The sequence below is a fragment of the Molothrus aeneus genome, chromosome 1 (genome assembly GCF_037042795.1).
Source record: "Molothrus aeneus isolate 106 chromosome 1, BPBGC_Maene_1.0, whole genome shotgun sequence".
Classification (NCBI taxonomy): Eukaryota; Metazoa; Chordata; class Aves; order Passeriformes; family Icteridae; genus Molothrus; species Molothrus aeneus.
The window spans coordinates 17,098,869-17,111,818 of NC_089646.1; the positions used below are offsets into that span (position 1 = coordinate 17,098,869).

Sequence of the window (12,950 nt, forward strand, 5' to 3'; positions counted from 1 at the left end):
CTGCTCAGTATCACAGACTCCTTTTGCAGCTCTTTGCAATTGACCCTTACTTTTACTACCCTTAATAGCTTAAAATTCACAGCAAGTTTTATCACTTCATTTTATCAATTCTACAGTGAAAATTGGCAATTTACTCTTTACTGTGTTTGACCATGTACATAAGAATGATTAATCTGTTATTGATCTGGTGATTAATTTATACCCTGAAGCAGGGGCAAATGATGATTTAATGAGCTGCTTATGAAATGGAAAACCTTGTAGTTCCATGAAGGGGCTACAAAGATAGTAAAGGAAACTGACCTTATAATGATGACTTGAATTTAGTGAGACTTTCCATTAATTTGCTAAAATTTGAATGCCTTTGAAGAGATAATACAACAAGCTTGAACAATAATAGATCATTTGTATTTCAGGAGAAAATGAAGTTCCATCTGAAGATGCCCTAATACTACAACTGCACCTTGCAAAAGGGCATGAGAAATTCACAGAAATGCTAAAAAGCCAACAGCAGATCATTGCTGATTTGCAGCAAAAGCTTGCTGAACAGCAGCACGTGTTGGTTAGCCAGCAACGGGAGATTCTTGAACAGCAAAGAAAAATGTATGAGCAAATGGATCTGATCAAAGCCCAGTATGGCATGCTTTTTGATACAGTGAAACAAATGTCATTTCAGAGTTTGCAAGAAGATATTCAAAATTATTTTGAAAGTCATCTTCATGGACTTCAGAACCAGGTCAGAAATCATCTCCAGAAGTCATACTCTGTGCACAAAGTAGAAGTGGATGCAAAAGTGATTAACGTTGGGGAGGCTTTGCTGGACTGTGGCCTTTGTGAAAGTGGTGAATTTTGCAATTTCCAAAAGACACCTTCACAGTGTGAAAAGTGCACGTTGTGTCCTGCTGGTTTTTTCCAAATGGCTGAGTGTTCTGCAAACTCTGATCGGATTTGCCAGGTGAAACATCTTTCTGTGTCTTTCAGTTACTGCTTATGAAGAATTGTGTTGGACATATTGTGATAACATTCTGGAAATAACTACTTGGAGAGCTAGAAAAATTCAGTTTGAATCATGTGTTTTACTGAATGGGTCTATGTTTTTTTGTGTGTTTCTCTTTAGCATTTAGTGTTCTAAATGAGGCACTGGTTTGTGCCTGTTGGGTGTGACACTTTCCCAAACCTGACAGCTGGCAGGACTTTGATTCTTTTCATTGTGGTAGGAAAAGACATCCTAAAACATTTAGACTTGTCCATGCTAAATTTGTTTATTTAATTCCATTAGAGTCTACAGGAGCTTGTAGACATCTCTGAAAAGCACAGGAAAACTTTATTAAGCATAAGTCAGACACTTCTTTTAAAGTTTGGAAATAGAAATTGTCAGTTAAAATAAATATAAGAACTGGTTCCTTCTTAAACATAACATACAAATATAGAACATGGATACTTGTATTGTTAAATACATTTTATTATAAAATACATTTTATTATACAACACAAAACTAGCATGCAAGCAAAATAAGATGGTTCTTTTCTTGCTTTCTGTCATTTAGAAGTCCTAAGATAAATGGGCGACTTGATATTTAAAGCAGTATCTTGTTTGCTAAGTGTTGCCCCCAGTTCTTAGCTTAGTGTGAGCCTGACCAGCTGGACCGGATACTGAGAACCTGAATGTGTCTGTCCAGTTCCCTCTCTGATAGTCTCAATTTTCTTTAATGCTAACATTAAAGGCAAATGTATGCTGTTTTTCTTTCCCCTCTGCCTGCTGTAGGCTGAAAGGAGGGCTTGCTGGCAGGGAATATTACTTTCTAATTTACTTTTCATGTGTGCTTTGGTTAGCAGCTTCCTCCCAGATGAAATGTCCTTAAAAGCCTTTCCTAACACTGTCTCAATTGTTGCAATGTCCTTAAGATCAATTGATTGATTTCCCACTCTTGGGGATGTGCATCATGACAAGAGTTACACGTCCAACCCCTCTCTTCAGCTCATCTGCACACTGTTTGCTTTCTGTGGCATCACACAGTGGTTCTGGATACCTGGTTAAAACAGGTAACAAATCTAAATCAAAATAATCCTGCTCTAGCATGCTTACGGGATCAACCTGTTCTCCATCCCTGCATACACCTTTTATGGACAGATGGATGCCACAGAGCCTGAAATGCCTGTTTCAAATTTAAGTTGTCTTGTTAAACTGTTTCAGTATGATTCTTGTGATTTACAGGACAGAGATGAGTGCACTGAATCTCCAAGCATTTGTGGTGAGAGGATAAAATGCCTCAATACTCCAGGTAAGTTATATTCTCTGATAATAAAGAATGAGGATAATTAGATCTTCAGGAACAGGCCAAAGAAATAGATAAGGACTCAGGTTTGTATGTCGATGAGTAATGACATGCACAGCTTGCTGGAATCAAAGGGATTAAAAATACTAATCTGTAATTTGATAGCAGCTCTTGTGGACAATGGGGTATTTAGGACGTTAATATCCTTTGGAAGCATTGGATGGTCCCTTTTACGTTATTTTCCTTGGGGTTTATATGCTTTGTTTTTCATTTTCTCTTATGACCTGACTTCCTTCTTGTTTATGCTGGTGCAAATAGGGCCCAAATCAAAGATATTATTCCTATTTGGAGAAAAATAGTTGTCATTTTCCTTCTGGTGCACTAGGGTAGATACCTGATTTGATCTAATGAAGACTCTTATAAGACCTCCCTCCATTAATCTTATTCTCCTTAGTAACAATATTGTCAAATACTGAGGAAAGATCAACAATTTCTATTATTTGGGGACACTTTGGGGGAGTTTTTCAGACATTTAAGAACTGTCTGGTATTTTGCACTGCGGACTTCATTATTTCATTACATTCTCATGGCAGTCAGACACAAAAGAGCAAAATTAATAGACATACTGGGCAAATTTTATCCAGGTACTAAGTTTCTTTATATTGGTTGAATTTTTGGTCATCCAGAAAACCTTGAAAGGAACTCGGTGGTCAAATAGAGCATTTTCACCAGTTGTGACCTGTACCTGAGGTCTCACAGTCAAATAACCCAGGAAGGGCTTCATTGGATGCTATGTTTTTCCTCCTCTAGGCTTCTAGACTTGTAAGAAGGGGTGGCCTCTTTGAGGGGCAAGGGCTATTTTCAGCTGATTGTGAGTGATTTTTGCCTTTTTTACCCAGTCACTGGTGGAGAAAAATGTGGGAGCCTAGGAAAGGATTAAAAGAGGGTGTGGGTTTTCTTCCTTTGTCCTTACTTCTTCTGGACAGGAGCTGTGTTGGTTTGGATGGTGTTACTACAAACACTGCAGTAACCTGGAAATGACTTGAGGAAGAGAGCACTTAGTGTTGCCTGGTGTGGTAAATGCTGCACATGAGGTACAAAAGAAGAGGGAAGACATTTTTGGAGAGTGTTAGAGGTGTACAGTTGGAGGCAAGACAGTTTAGAGCACAAAATTTGAGTCAGAGCATCAGAAAGGTGTAAGGCTTTGCCTTGTCTTTACTGAGACATTGTGTTTGCTCCTGTTTGTGTTTTGTTGGATGGAAGCCCACAAGGCCTCAGCCCTAGGAAAGAGAGCCACTAATGTGGTAGCAATTTGGTGTTGCTCTAGTCTGTGGCTTGGGAGGGGGAAGGCTGTAATGAATTTATTCAGTGGGTTCCGTGGAGGGGAACAGACCAAAAAAGGGTCTGTACAACTGCAGGAGGAACTAAGTGAGGGCAGAATACTGCCAGGAAACAGATGGGTAGTGATGGTGTGTCAGACCACAGAAAGGCAGTAGCAATGTATTTGGAAGGAAAGGAATCTTCCCTCTCTTCCTCTTCTCCCAGTTTTAATGGTGGTGTGTAGATATGTGAAAGCAAGTTATTACCCATCACCTGCACAGGAATTGGTGTCCTGTCAATGTTGTTCCCATCTGTCATGGAAGAGAGAGTGTTCCTGTTATTTTTTGTTAGAGGTGACTTTCAGCCTGTCTGTTCATGGTAGCTCATGATCTTACACAAGTGTGACTAATGTGGCAAAAGAAAGGCTGAGACGGAATGTCTGTTTTGGGTAAAGAAGGGGATGGGATGTGACACAGGGATGTGATGTGACATATGAGTTCCAGATGTTGAATGTGGTTTCTCAAGCTGCACGCAAAGGTTGTTGCATCTGTAGCAGCTCTTGTTCAATGTGCAGTATGAGGGGAGACAGAGCAGATAACAGAAAAGAATCGTGTAACTAGGAGCCTCTCTTTCTTCACTCTTTCACTTTCCTCTACATCATACCTTCTTCCCCTACTGCTTTTTTTCACTTCTGTGTGGGATGAGAATTGTTTATTTATTTGATTAAAGGCTAGTTATTAACAATTAGGGATATGTAATCAGTGAAAATTGGGTTTGGTGCATCATTTCCTTCTTAGACAACCATAGGAGAGTAGTCAGACAGTTTATCCAACAAATAGAATCAGCCAAAGGCACTCTCCCTGGAATGCCATGCAAAATTAAGAGGACTTACTGTAGAACTTACTGTGGGATGCAGGGGGAAGATGAATGAAAACCTTGACGACAGTCCTGATTTGTAATGAACCACATGTGATGATCCAAATCTGACATAGAGTGTTTAAAAAGAGAAGGATTCTCATACCTAATCTGCCAATTTAACCTTTGCATGGGGCAGTTGTGAGTAGTAGCAGCAGATAAATATGTGCATAGCTTACTGTAATTGCCTTCAATTACCTGGCCTCTGTGAGTGCCAAGGGCTGGGGAATGTGCTGCAGAAAGACTCAATTTCACAAAGCCAGGTTGAGTGCCGCTGGACTGCTCACTGTGAAACCAGGTGCAGCAGAGCACAGTGCAAGGAGCCAGGAAGAGGTGGCAGAGGTTGTAAAGTGATAAAGAGCAGTAGGAAGCAGTCCCAGCATGCTGCTCTGCTGGTTTCTGATGTTTGGCTATCATTTGCTGCTGCACCTCTTCTGGGCAAAGGGTAGGGTGCTGCTCTTGCAACTGTGGCCACAGCAAGGAGCAGTCTGGGTGCTGCTTTGAAGTCACCTATTTGAAGTAAACCTGGGGGAACACCTGCTGCAGTTCTAACCAATAAAAGACTAGGCAGTAAATTAGTGCATATAGCCATCAAAAGTATTTGTGAAACATGATATTGGTCAACACTCAAATACACACTAAAATATTTGTAAGAAATGAATAGCATAAAAAGTGTTCCTAGGCACTACTGAAGATTTTCTGTGCCATGTGAACCAGCTGTATGTGTGTATTTAGTTCATCCAGTATTTCTCAGTGATGGTGGAGCTACTGATATGAGAAGCAGAAGTGGTTAAGAAATACCGTGTGAATAAATACATCATGGTTAAAACTGATTTCAAAGGGAAAGATTGTCTGGGACTTTTTTCTATACTCCCTCTATAATGTTGAAAGAAATGTAATCTTATTTATTTGGCTTTTGTTTCTCATAAGAAAACAAGACACTTTCAGAGAGGAGCAAAGTGTTAAGTTTCTCTTGACTTTTTTTCAAATGGAAAAAATCTTACTGTTCTGCAGTGAACTCTTTATAAAATGGTACCTGATCTTAGAAGGAATATTCTCATATCATAAATTGTACAGTCCTACATATTGGTGTTAGTGGAGAATCATCACTTAAGTGAATGAAGTGTAAATAGACAAAGTGATATGAAGGTGAATATATGAAGTCTGTATAAATTAACACAGTGTTGGTGTTCTCTGCTGAATAATGCAGTATCAGAAGTGAATTCTAGCCAACATCCTGACCTCCCCTGTGGGCCAGGTTCATGTGTACTTGCAGTTTGCGGCAAGTGTGGTGAGCTTTTCTGTCTACATCAGCAGTTAGCATAGCCAGCCCCACCCTGGGCTAGCAAGGGAGAATCCATTGTTGGGATCCATGCAAATACTGGTAGTCCCAGTCTTAGAGCAAATCCCAGCCAAGGTACAGGAAGTTTCCACCTAAAGAATAATGCAAGTGTATGACATAGGATCTAGATACCAAACGATATTTAAGAAGATCTATTAGAAAGATGATTATTGAGTTTTGATCATGGTGGTAAAAAAGCATAAATGACTTCATTAGTGATTAAGTTTTGAGGCACAAGCTGCAGGTGGTTATTCTTTAGGATGCCTCAGATCTTGTGTGTTGATTCAGATCCTGAGATCTCCATGTACAAAGGTTCTGGGTTCTGGTTGCTCCAGGTGGAAGCACTGGCAGCTGGTGGTGCTCTTGGAAAATTGCCACAGGAAATTACAGGCTGTTTTTAAAACTTGGTTTTTTGGTGTGCATTCTTTGATCCACTGAGGTCATGCTGTACCATTTAACAGCATGAAATTGCTTTATGTCAAACAAAGTCATTTCAAACAGCACATGTATATTCTCCTCACTGTTTGCAGCAGCGCTTTACTTTAGCTTGATCACAACCACTGGTGTCCTGTGTCTTAGGGCAGTGCTTTTCCACTTTTTAAATGCATGGGCTACTGCATAATGATTTTAAGCCTGCTGTTAACAGTTTTGGTTTTCCTATTTGTCCCTTGCATGTTTTTTAAAAACTGTATATGGAGTGAATACCAGAGGTCCTTGTCCCTTGGGTTGCAAAGCACTGCTTTAGCAATCACAGCAACAGCAGGGCTACCCTGCAGCATGGCTAGGCAGGCAGTGCACATTTCTGCCTGTGGAGGGGAACTCTCCATTAGTTGAAAGGAGCTGCTCAGTGTACCAGTCACTGTGCCTTTACATCAGAGAAGGAAGAGACTGTCTTTGGAGCAATATCATTGTATCTGATACATTACAGGTTTTGGTTAGAATTACCCCTGTGTAGCTTCTTTTTCACTCCAAACCATTGTGCTTGCCTTGGACAAGGTGAGTTATGCCTAATATTTCCTCTGTAATCTATCAAGGTTCCTTTAATAGCATAAAGTGATCTAACATCATAACTGTCTTCTGTTTTCTCACTTATGATTACATATATGTCAAAGATACTTGATATGTGAAGCTGTAGAGTTCTTATTTTTAGTATTTTAAAGGCATGACAATAAAAATAGTCCATTTCCCATGAACAGGTGGTTTCCGATGCCTTGGAATTGCTGAGAAAGATGCAGCTTTGGGAATGTGTGGAGAGGAGTATTTCTTTAATAAGGAAATGCAGGAGTGCCAAGCATGTTTGAAGTGTGAAGATGGAATGGTGGCTGTGCCTTGTTCCACTGTCAGTGACACGGTTTGCTCAGCAGCCAGTGAAAACAAGCTCTCAGAGTCTTGGGCTGCAAACATCATTCTACCCTCTGCAAAGTCTGGCATCTCTCAGGTCTACTCTGGCTTGAACTTGAAGATAAAAGGAAAGCTCCCCTGTGATATCCTCTCCACTGAAGAGAGCAGCCTGGTATTCAGGCAACATGGTCTGTTGTGGACTGACCTAAATTTTGCAGTAAAGCACAACTGCAGGAACTTTTTGCAGCTTTCCTTAAAGCTTAATGGCAGCGAGGAAGACCATGAACTGAGTGGTGTTCGGATCGAGCAGCCAGAAGGAAAGTATTTCCAGAGCACTAGTTTAAGCAGTGCTGCTGAAGTGGAGCCCAGCCAAACTCTTTCTGTGTATTTGAGGAGCCCTAATCAATTCTGCAATCAAAGCAAAGACTTAAATATTTATGACCTTAATACCCCACTCAGTTTGTTTTGGTTGTCCCACGACACGGGTGCTGTGGCACTCAGTGCACAGATGTCAACAGCCATGCATTACCAAACCAACTATCGACCTACCTTTAAAATAATTTCTGTTTCTGACCCTTATATGCTAAGTTTATCTCATGATGGTAGAGCTATAAAGTTCACTGAAACTGGTGTTGTTAAATTTGTGTTTCATCAAGCATTGTATTCCATGGGTCATACGTGTGTCCGGGAGGGCTTCTCCTTAATTTCTTATATCAATAGGAATGGTACCAACAGAGAATTAATGAATGTATTTAAATCTGGGGTAAATTACAGGGACACATCGATATCTGCTTCTGGGGCCACAAAGGTTGATGCTGGAGATCTGGTTAGCTTTGAGATACTTTCTCCTGCGCAGTGTAATGTTCGCTATTTTGGAGATAGTTCTGGAATCAGTATGTTCAGCCTCATCTGGATCCCTTCAGCGGTTTCTAGTGCCATATCAGCCACAGTTTCTGTTACAGGTCTCCCTACTGGAGCAGTGAGAAACAAACTACTGGATTTCACCCAGGTCTCATCCAATGAGAAACAGATACAGCTGGTTTCTTCTGGACAGCTTGCTCAGAAGTATTTTATTTTTACTGAAAAGGGAGTTGCCAGCATTGCATTTAACTTAAAGCTGATCCATTCGTGCAATGTGCTCAAAGTGACTCTCAATCAGCTGACCATGGATCACATGCAACCCACAGCAGTTGCTCAGCAGATTGGAGGTCAGATGCCAGAGGGAAGCATATGGACCAGTGTGTCCCTCCGTGCATCTTTTGAAGTACATAATGGAACATTGATATCAGTTTCTCTTGACTGTGTGCGTGGAAGGATCAACCAGATCACTCATGAACATGGAACCAGCATATCTATTTTATGGATTTCATCTTAATTTCTGCCCAGTGAAGTTAGCATGGAATTGGGGTTTCAACTGTACTTGGATTCTGCTCTGATTCTATACATATTTGACACTGTACTTTGTTGACTTGAGCAGGTCATCCCACAAAATGCTCTCAATTTTAGGAATATTTAAATATAATCCTAACTGAATTATCACTATTTAAAGGAAACAAGAGCTTTCAAGTCAAGATTTTAATTCTGTTACCATCTTCAGACAGGGGAATGTGGAATTCAGATCAAATTCCCTTATTTTAATAAAAAAAATTATTATTTCTGGACCACAAAAAATTGCAGCTGAGGGTAAATAGCATTTAGTACTGTAACTGAAAGGAGCACAGCCAAATAATTGAAACCTGCTTTAATTTTTTTCATGCAACACGCTAATAAAGAGACTAAATGTACTTTGGGGCTAATTTGTCTACATCTTACAAAAAGTTGTGCTTTCCATAAATTGAGAGAACACGCCTCAAATAGGTGATAATGTGGCAACACTGGAGTATACATTCTTAATATTGTGGAAAGAGACTGGGTCAAAAACAGGATATTATTTTTACAACAAAAACAGTGGAACTAATGACTGCTCTAATTTCATTTGGAAGTAATCTGCATTTAAGTAATTTAGGAAAGCTTTTCTCTGTTTTTAGTTTTGCTAGTGAAAAGTTGCCGAATGAGAAGGAAGGAAGTCTCTTCTAACAAGGAAGAGTCCATAGGCAAAAAGAAACAAGTATTAAAAGAATGTCTTGAAAATTAGACTTCTGAAAATTAAGCAAATTTTTATTCCATTACTTTTAAACAGCAAAATATTTTTCTGATCAAAAAAACCCATTATTCACAAGTCTATTTACTTTGCCAAACAGGTACTTACATTTAAAAGGCTTTTTTTTTGTCAAATCAGTCAGTTAATTCAATGAAATAGTGTATTCATTGACACTAATTTTTATCTTCTTCCAACTCATCCATCAAACTAATTCTTTCTTTTTCTAAACTGTATAGACTGTTTTATCCCATTTTCTTCTGTCTCCTCTACAAATGCTTTTTCACTCTCTCTATTTCTTTTTTTTAGGAGTAAAGGACAAGCCTTGTCACAAGCCTTGTCTCTTTCCAGCTTTCTTTCAGCATTCCTACAAAAGGATACATGTTTGTGTCACAGATGTAACTACAGAAGAGAGAAATAAGCAATGCACTTGCAGGCTGCTTTAAATTAACCCTACTGAAAAGAAATATTATGCACTATATGGCTTTAATGTGTCTGCCTGAGTATGTATAGCTAAAATATATGTACATTGCTGTGTTTTAATCTGTTTTGGGGTTTGTTACACTGTTTTTGCTGTATAATGGCCTCCTATAATTTTCTGTAATAGAATGAACCCAAGTGCAAGACTTCTACCTGGTCATTGGTTTAACTTGTGACATTATAAGTGTGTCCTTAACATCTGAAGTTATCTTCCCATCATTGTTTTTTTCTTCAAGAATATGCTCAAGGATTCTCGTTTTTGACAAACTGCTCTCTTGCTCCAAATAGAGAAGAGTAGTTTTTCTTGCTTTCAGCTGCAAAATCCAAGCAGCCTGTCAGAGGACACCTCCCTGGGCATTGTGTTGCAGCCAGTGTAAGTGCACAAACCAGTAATCCTGGTGTCCCCAAAGCCTGTCAGTGACAGAGATCTCAGTGCCTGTGTGTAGCCAGCGTCTCATTCGTGGTTGCAAGGTCACAAGGAAGGATGAATTAAAACTGCTACTGAAGGTGTTCAACATTTGCACAATACTGTTATCATTACAGGGGACACTTTGTAGTGGTAGAGAAGGATTTCTGGAATGAAAAGCATCTTTATCTGTTGTGTGCAGAAGAGCTGTGTTACCTAGGAGCAGAGCCGTTTTTCTGGGAACTTCACTCTTGGAGTCTACTGAGAGTGAACAAAGATGAAATGACACAGGAGTAAAAGTTCTTCTGACATTCTGCTTTCTGTACAAGGGTGCATGTGATGTAGGAGAAGATCTGCAGAGAGCACACCTGGGTATTTTTATGGTAAGAGTTGAGGGAGAGACAATGCTAGAGAAAGGTAAAAATTATAGGCTTATGTTTTTGTTTTAGAAAAAGTTAAGGAAGCCACTTCCTCACAAACAGAGCCCCTTGTTATCCTTTGCTGGTTTGTGCTCTGCAGTTCTGTTGAAGGTTGTCTCTCACCAGAATGACAGCTTAAGACTCATTCTAGATTTAAACCTGTGTAGCAGAGGTCAGAATCTGGTGTTAGAAATAATCTGGTACATCTTTAGCAAAGTGCAGATGTTACTTGAATATAATAAATATTTGTCTATATGTGGCATATAGCAAATCTAATGGCATGATTTGTATGAGTATGCTTTATTTGAGTGGGATTGTGAGATTAGTGGAGTTAAACAGGGAAGAGAATGATGCTACAATCCTGTATTCTGCATGCTGGTTGTACTTGCATTTAAATGCACTGTTATTAAAGGATACAGAAGGTACAAGGAAGGTACAAGTGAACATTATTACAACTGATTGAAGTTCCAGAGAATAAATTCTTCAATATAAAACTTTTTGGAGGGTTCTGTTGGGTGTGCCCATAATTTCTCTTAAATTCAGAGTAAGTTTTTAGATGCACAGTGGCAGAAACACAGTAGTTTGCCTCCATCTGGTCGTGATAATGCATCTAATAATGTTTTACTCATGTCATCTGAGATAAGGCACTCAGAGAGTGGAGAAAAGGTCTTATCTAATATGTATTATTAATTGCAGTTTACAGAAAGATTAGCTTTATTTCAAGCAACAGAAGGCTGATCATTGAGCTTCTTTTGAATCTCTCCCTTCCAAAAAAAGAAAAACCTGGATCTGTCATTGAGGGCACTCAGACTTCAGTTATAACAACAGGAATTTGAGTGTGTTGGAATCAGTATAGATTTATGATAGCCTAATTATTGGCATAGTATATAGCCTTTGCATCCATGAAAATGATATATATTGCCTCATACCATGCAACATTAAGTGGTGCACTATGTCCTAAATAAGATAGAGTTCAAGAGGAATTGATGCACAATGAATGCTAATCTTATGGCACTTATCCCATTTGCTGTAGTAAATTGCATGTTTTGTTGACAGGTATCTTATTAATTATATTTACAAATTTAGAACTTTTTTTCCTTTTTTTTCTATTAATAGTACAATATAATACTGTGAAGTACAGAATTCATATAAAAACTTTAATTTTGCATCTTTTGATACCACATTCATGAATATGGTTAAAATAGCTGGAGACAGGCTCTTCAATCTTTTCTGCCAGAGAATGTTTCCAAAGGAAGAATTCACAAAATAACAGAGTAAGTATGAGGCTGGTAGATACTACCTTTACAGAGTTAAAGTTAATACATACAGGGAAGCAGGTGGTTATTTCACTGTGTTATGAAGATAATGGACAACTTGTTGTTATAGAAAACTTGACCATTACAGGAGGAAAATAATTTAGGTTGTATAGTGCTGCTTATACAAAAGAAAAAAAGACTTGGCTTACAAAACCTGCATTGGTTTGTATTGGGAAACATTTTGCAAGTTCAAAGGTTTTACCTGAATATATTTATTACCTATGCAAATTTTTTATGCTTTCTGTCAAGTCAAAACTGGGCAGAATATGTGAAGTCTATTTTAATATTGTGGATATTCCTCTGTTCTGTGGTCTCTGCAGATTGCAGTACACTGTGAGAACTGTACTATTTTCTAGTGGTGCTTTTTAAAAAAAAATTCTACTTTGAAATATTACCTTGTTTTAAAAATACTGTTTAGACACTTTCCTTTGTTAATATTATATTGTAATATGTTTTAAGAGAACTTCACTGAGATAAATAAAACAATAAAACTTCATTGGTATTCTTGTTCTATTCTGAGGAAGACTAATGGTGGCTCTTGTGTTTTGTACCACTGACTCTCCTGGGGTCAGCATTTCACAGATGTTGTCTGAGTTAGTCACCTGTGCCTGCTGAAGTGGCACTAAACAGGAACAGTAACAGTGGACATTTCTAGAAATCTGTTTGCCTTCTGTTCCCATGGTTGAAACAGCAAGAAAGATGAAAGTTGTCTTAAGAGCAGTGCAGTTTGTCCTGATCATGGTTAGTGGCCCAGTAACAGAGGAAAAAACCAAATTTGTCCTGCCTTGGTGCTTCATAGGCTCTCTGTTACATGTGAAAGCTTTTATGGTGTTGGAGGGTGGGTCCATATCAGACTGTTGCAGTAGCACAGCTGTGCTTCTGTCAGGGCCTGGCCAAGTTAAAACTCATGTGTTCTCAGTAGAAACTTTACAAGTGTTTTAGATTGTACATCTGTTTCTTCTTTCTGGGGATGCTGTTGTTTATTGGATGTGAACAGAAAGA

General features: G+C 38.9%; 1 protein-coding gene across 1 annotated transcript; it reads left to right on the plus strand.

Annotated features, from left to right (window-relative positions):
* Window positions 1-881: 881 nt before the first annotated feature.
* LOC136563370 (uncharacterized) lies at window positions 882-12,444 on the plus strand. The gene is made up of 3 exons (XM_066560751.1): window positions 882-952; window positions 2,212-2,278; window positions 7,046-12,444. The coding sequence occupies exons 1-3, from the start codon at window positions 914-916 to the stop codon at window positions 8,563-8,565; spliced, it is 1,626 nt and encodes a 541-aa protein (XP_066416848.1). The 5' UTR covers window positions 882-913; the 3' UTR covers window positions 8,566-12,444.
* Window positions 12,445-12,950: the final 506 nt, after the last annotated feature.

Bases quoted from the DNA above. Each gene is read 5' to 3' on its own strand.
- LOC136563370 (XM_066560751.1), top strand. From the start codon at position 914: ATGGCTGAGTGTTCTGCAAACTCTGATCGGATTTGCCAG. The intron at 953-2,211 runs GTGAAACATCTT...TGTGATTTACAG, and splicing joins ACTCTGATCGGATTTGCCAG to GACAGAGATGAGTGCACTGA. The intron at 2,279-7,045 runs GTAAGTTATATT...TCCCATGAACAG, and splicing joins AAAATGCCTCAATACTCCAG to GTGGTTTCCGATGCCTTGGA.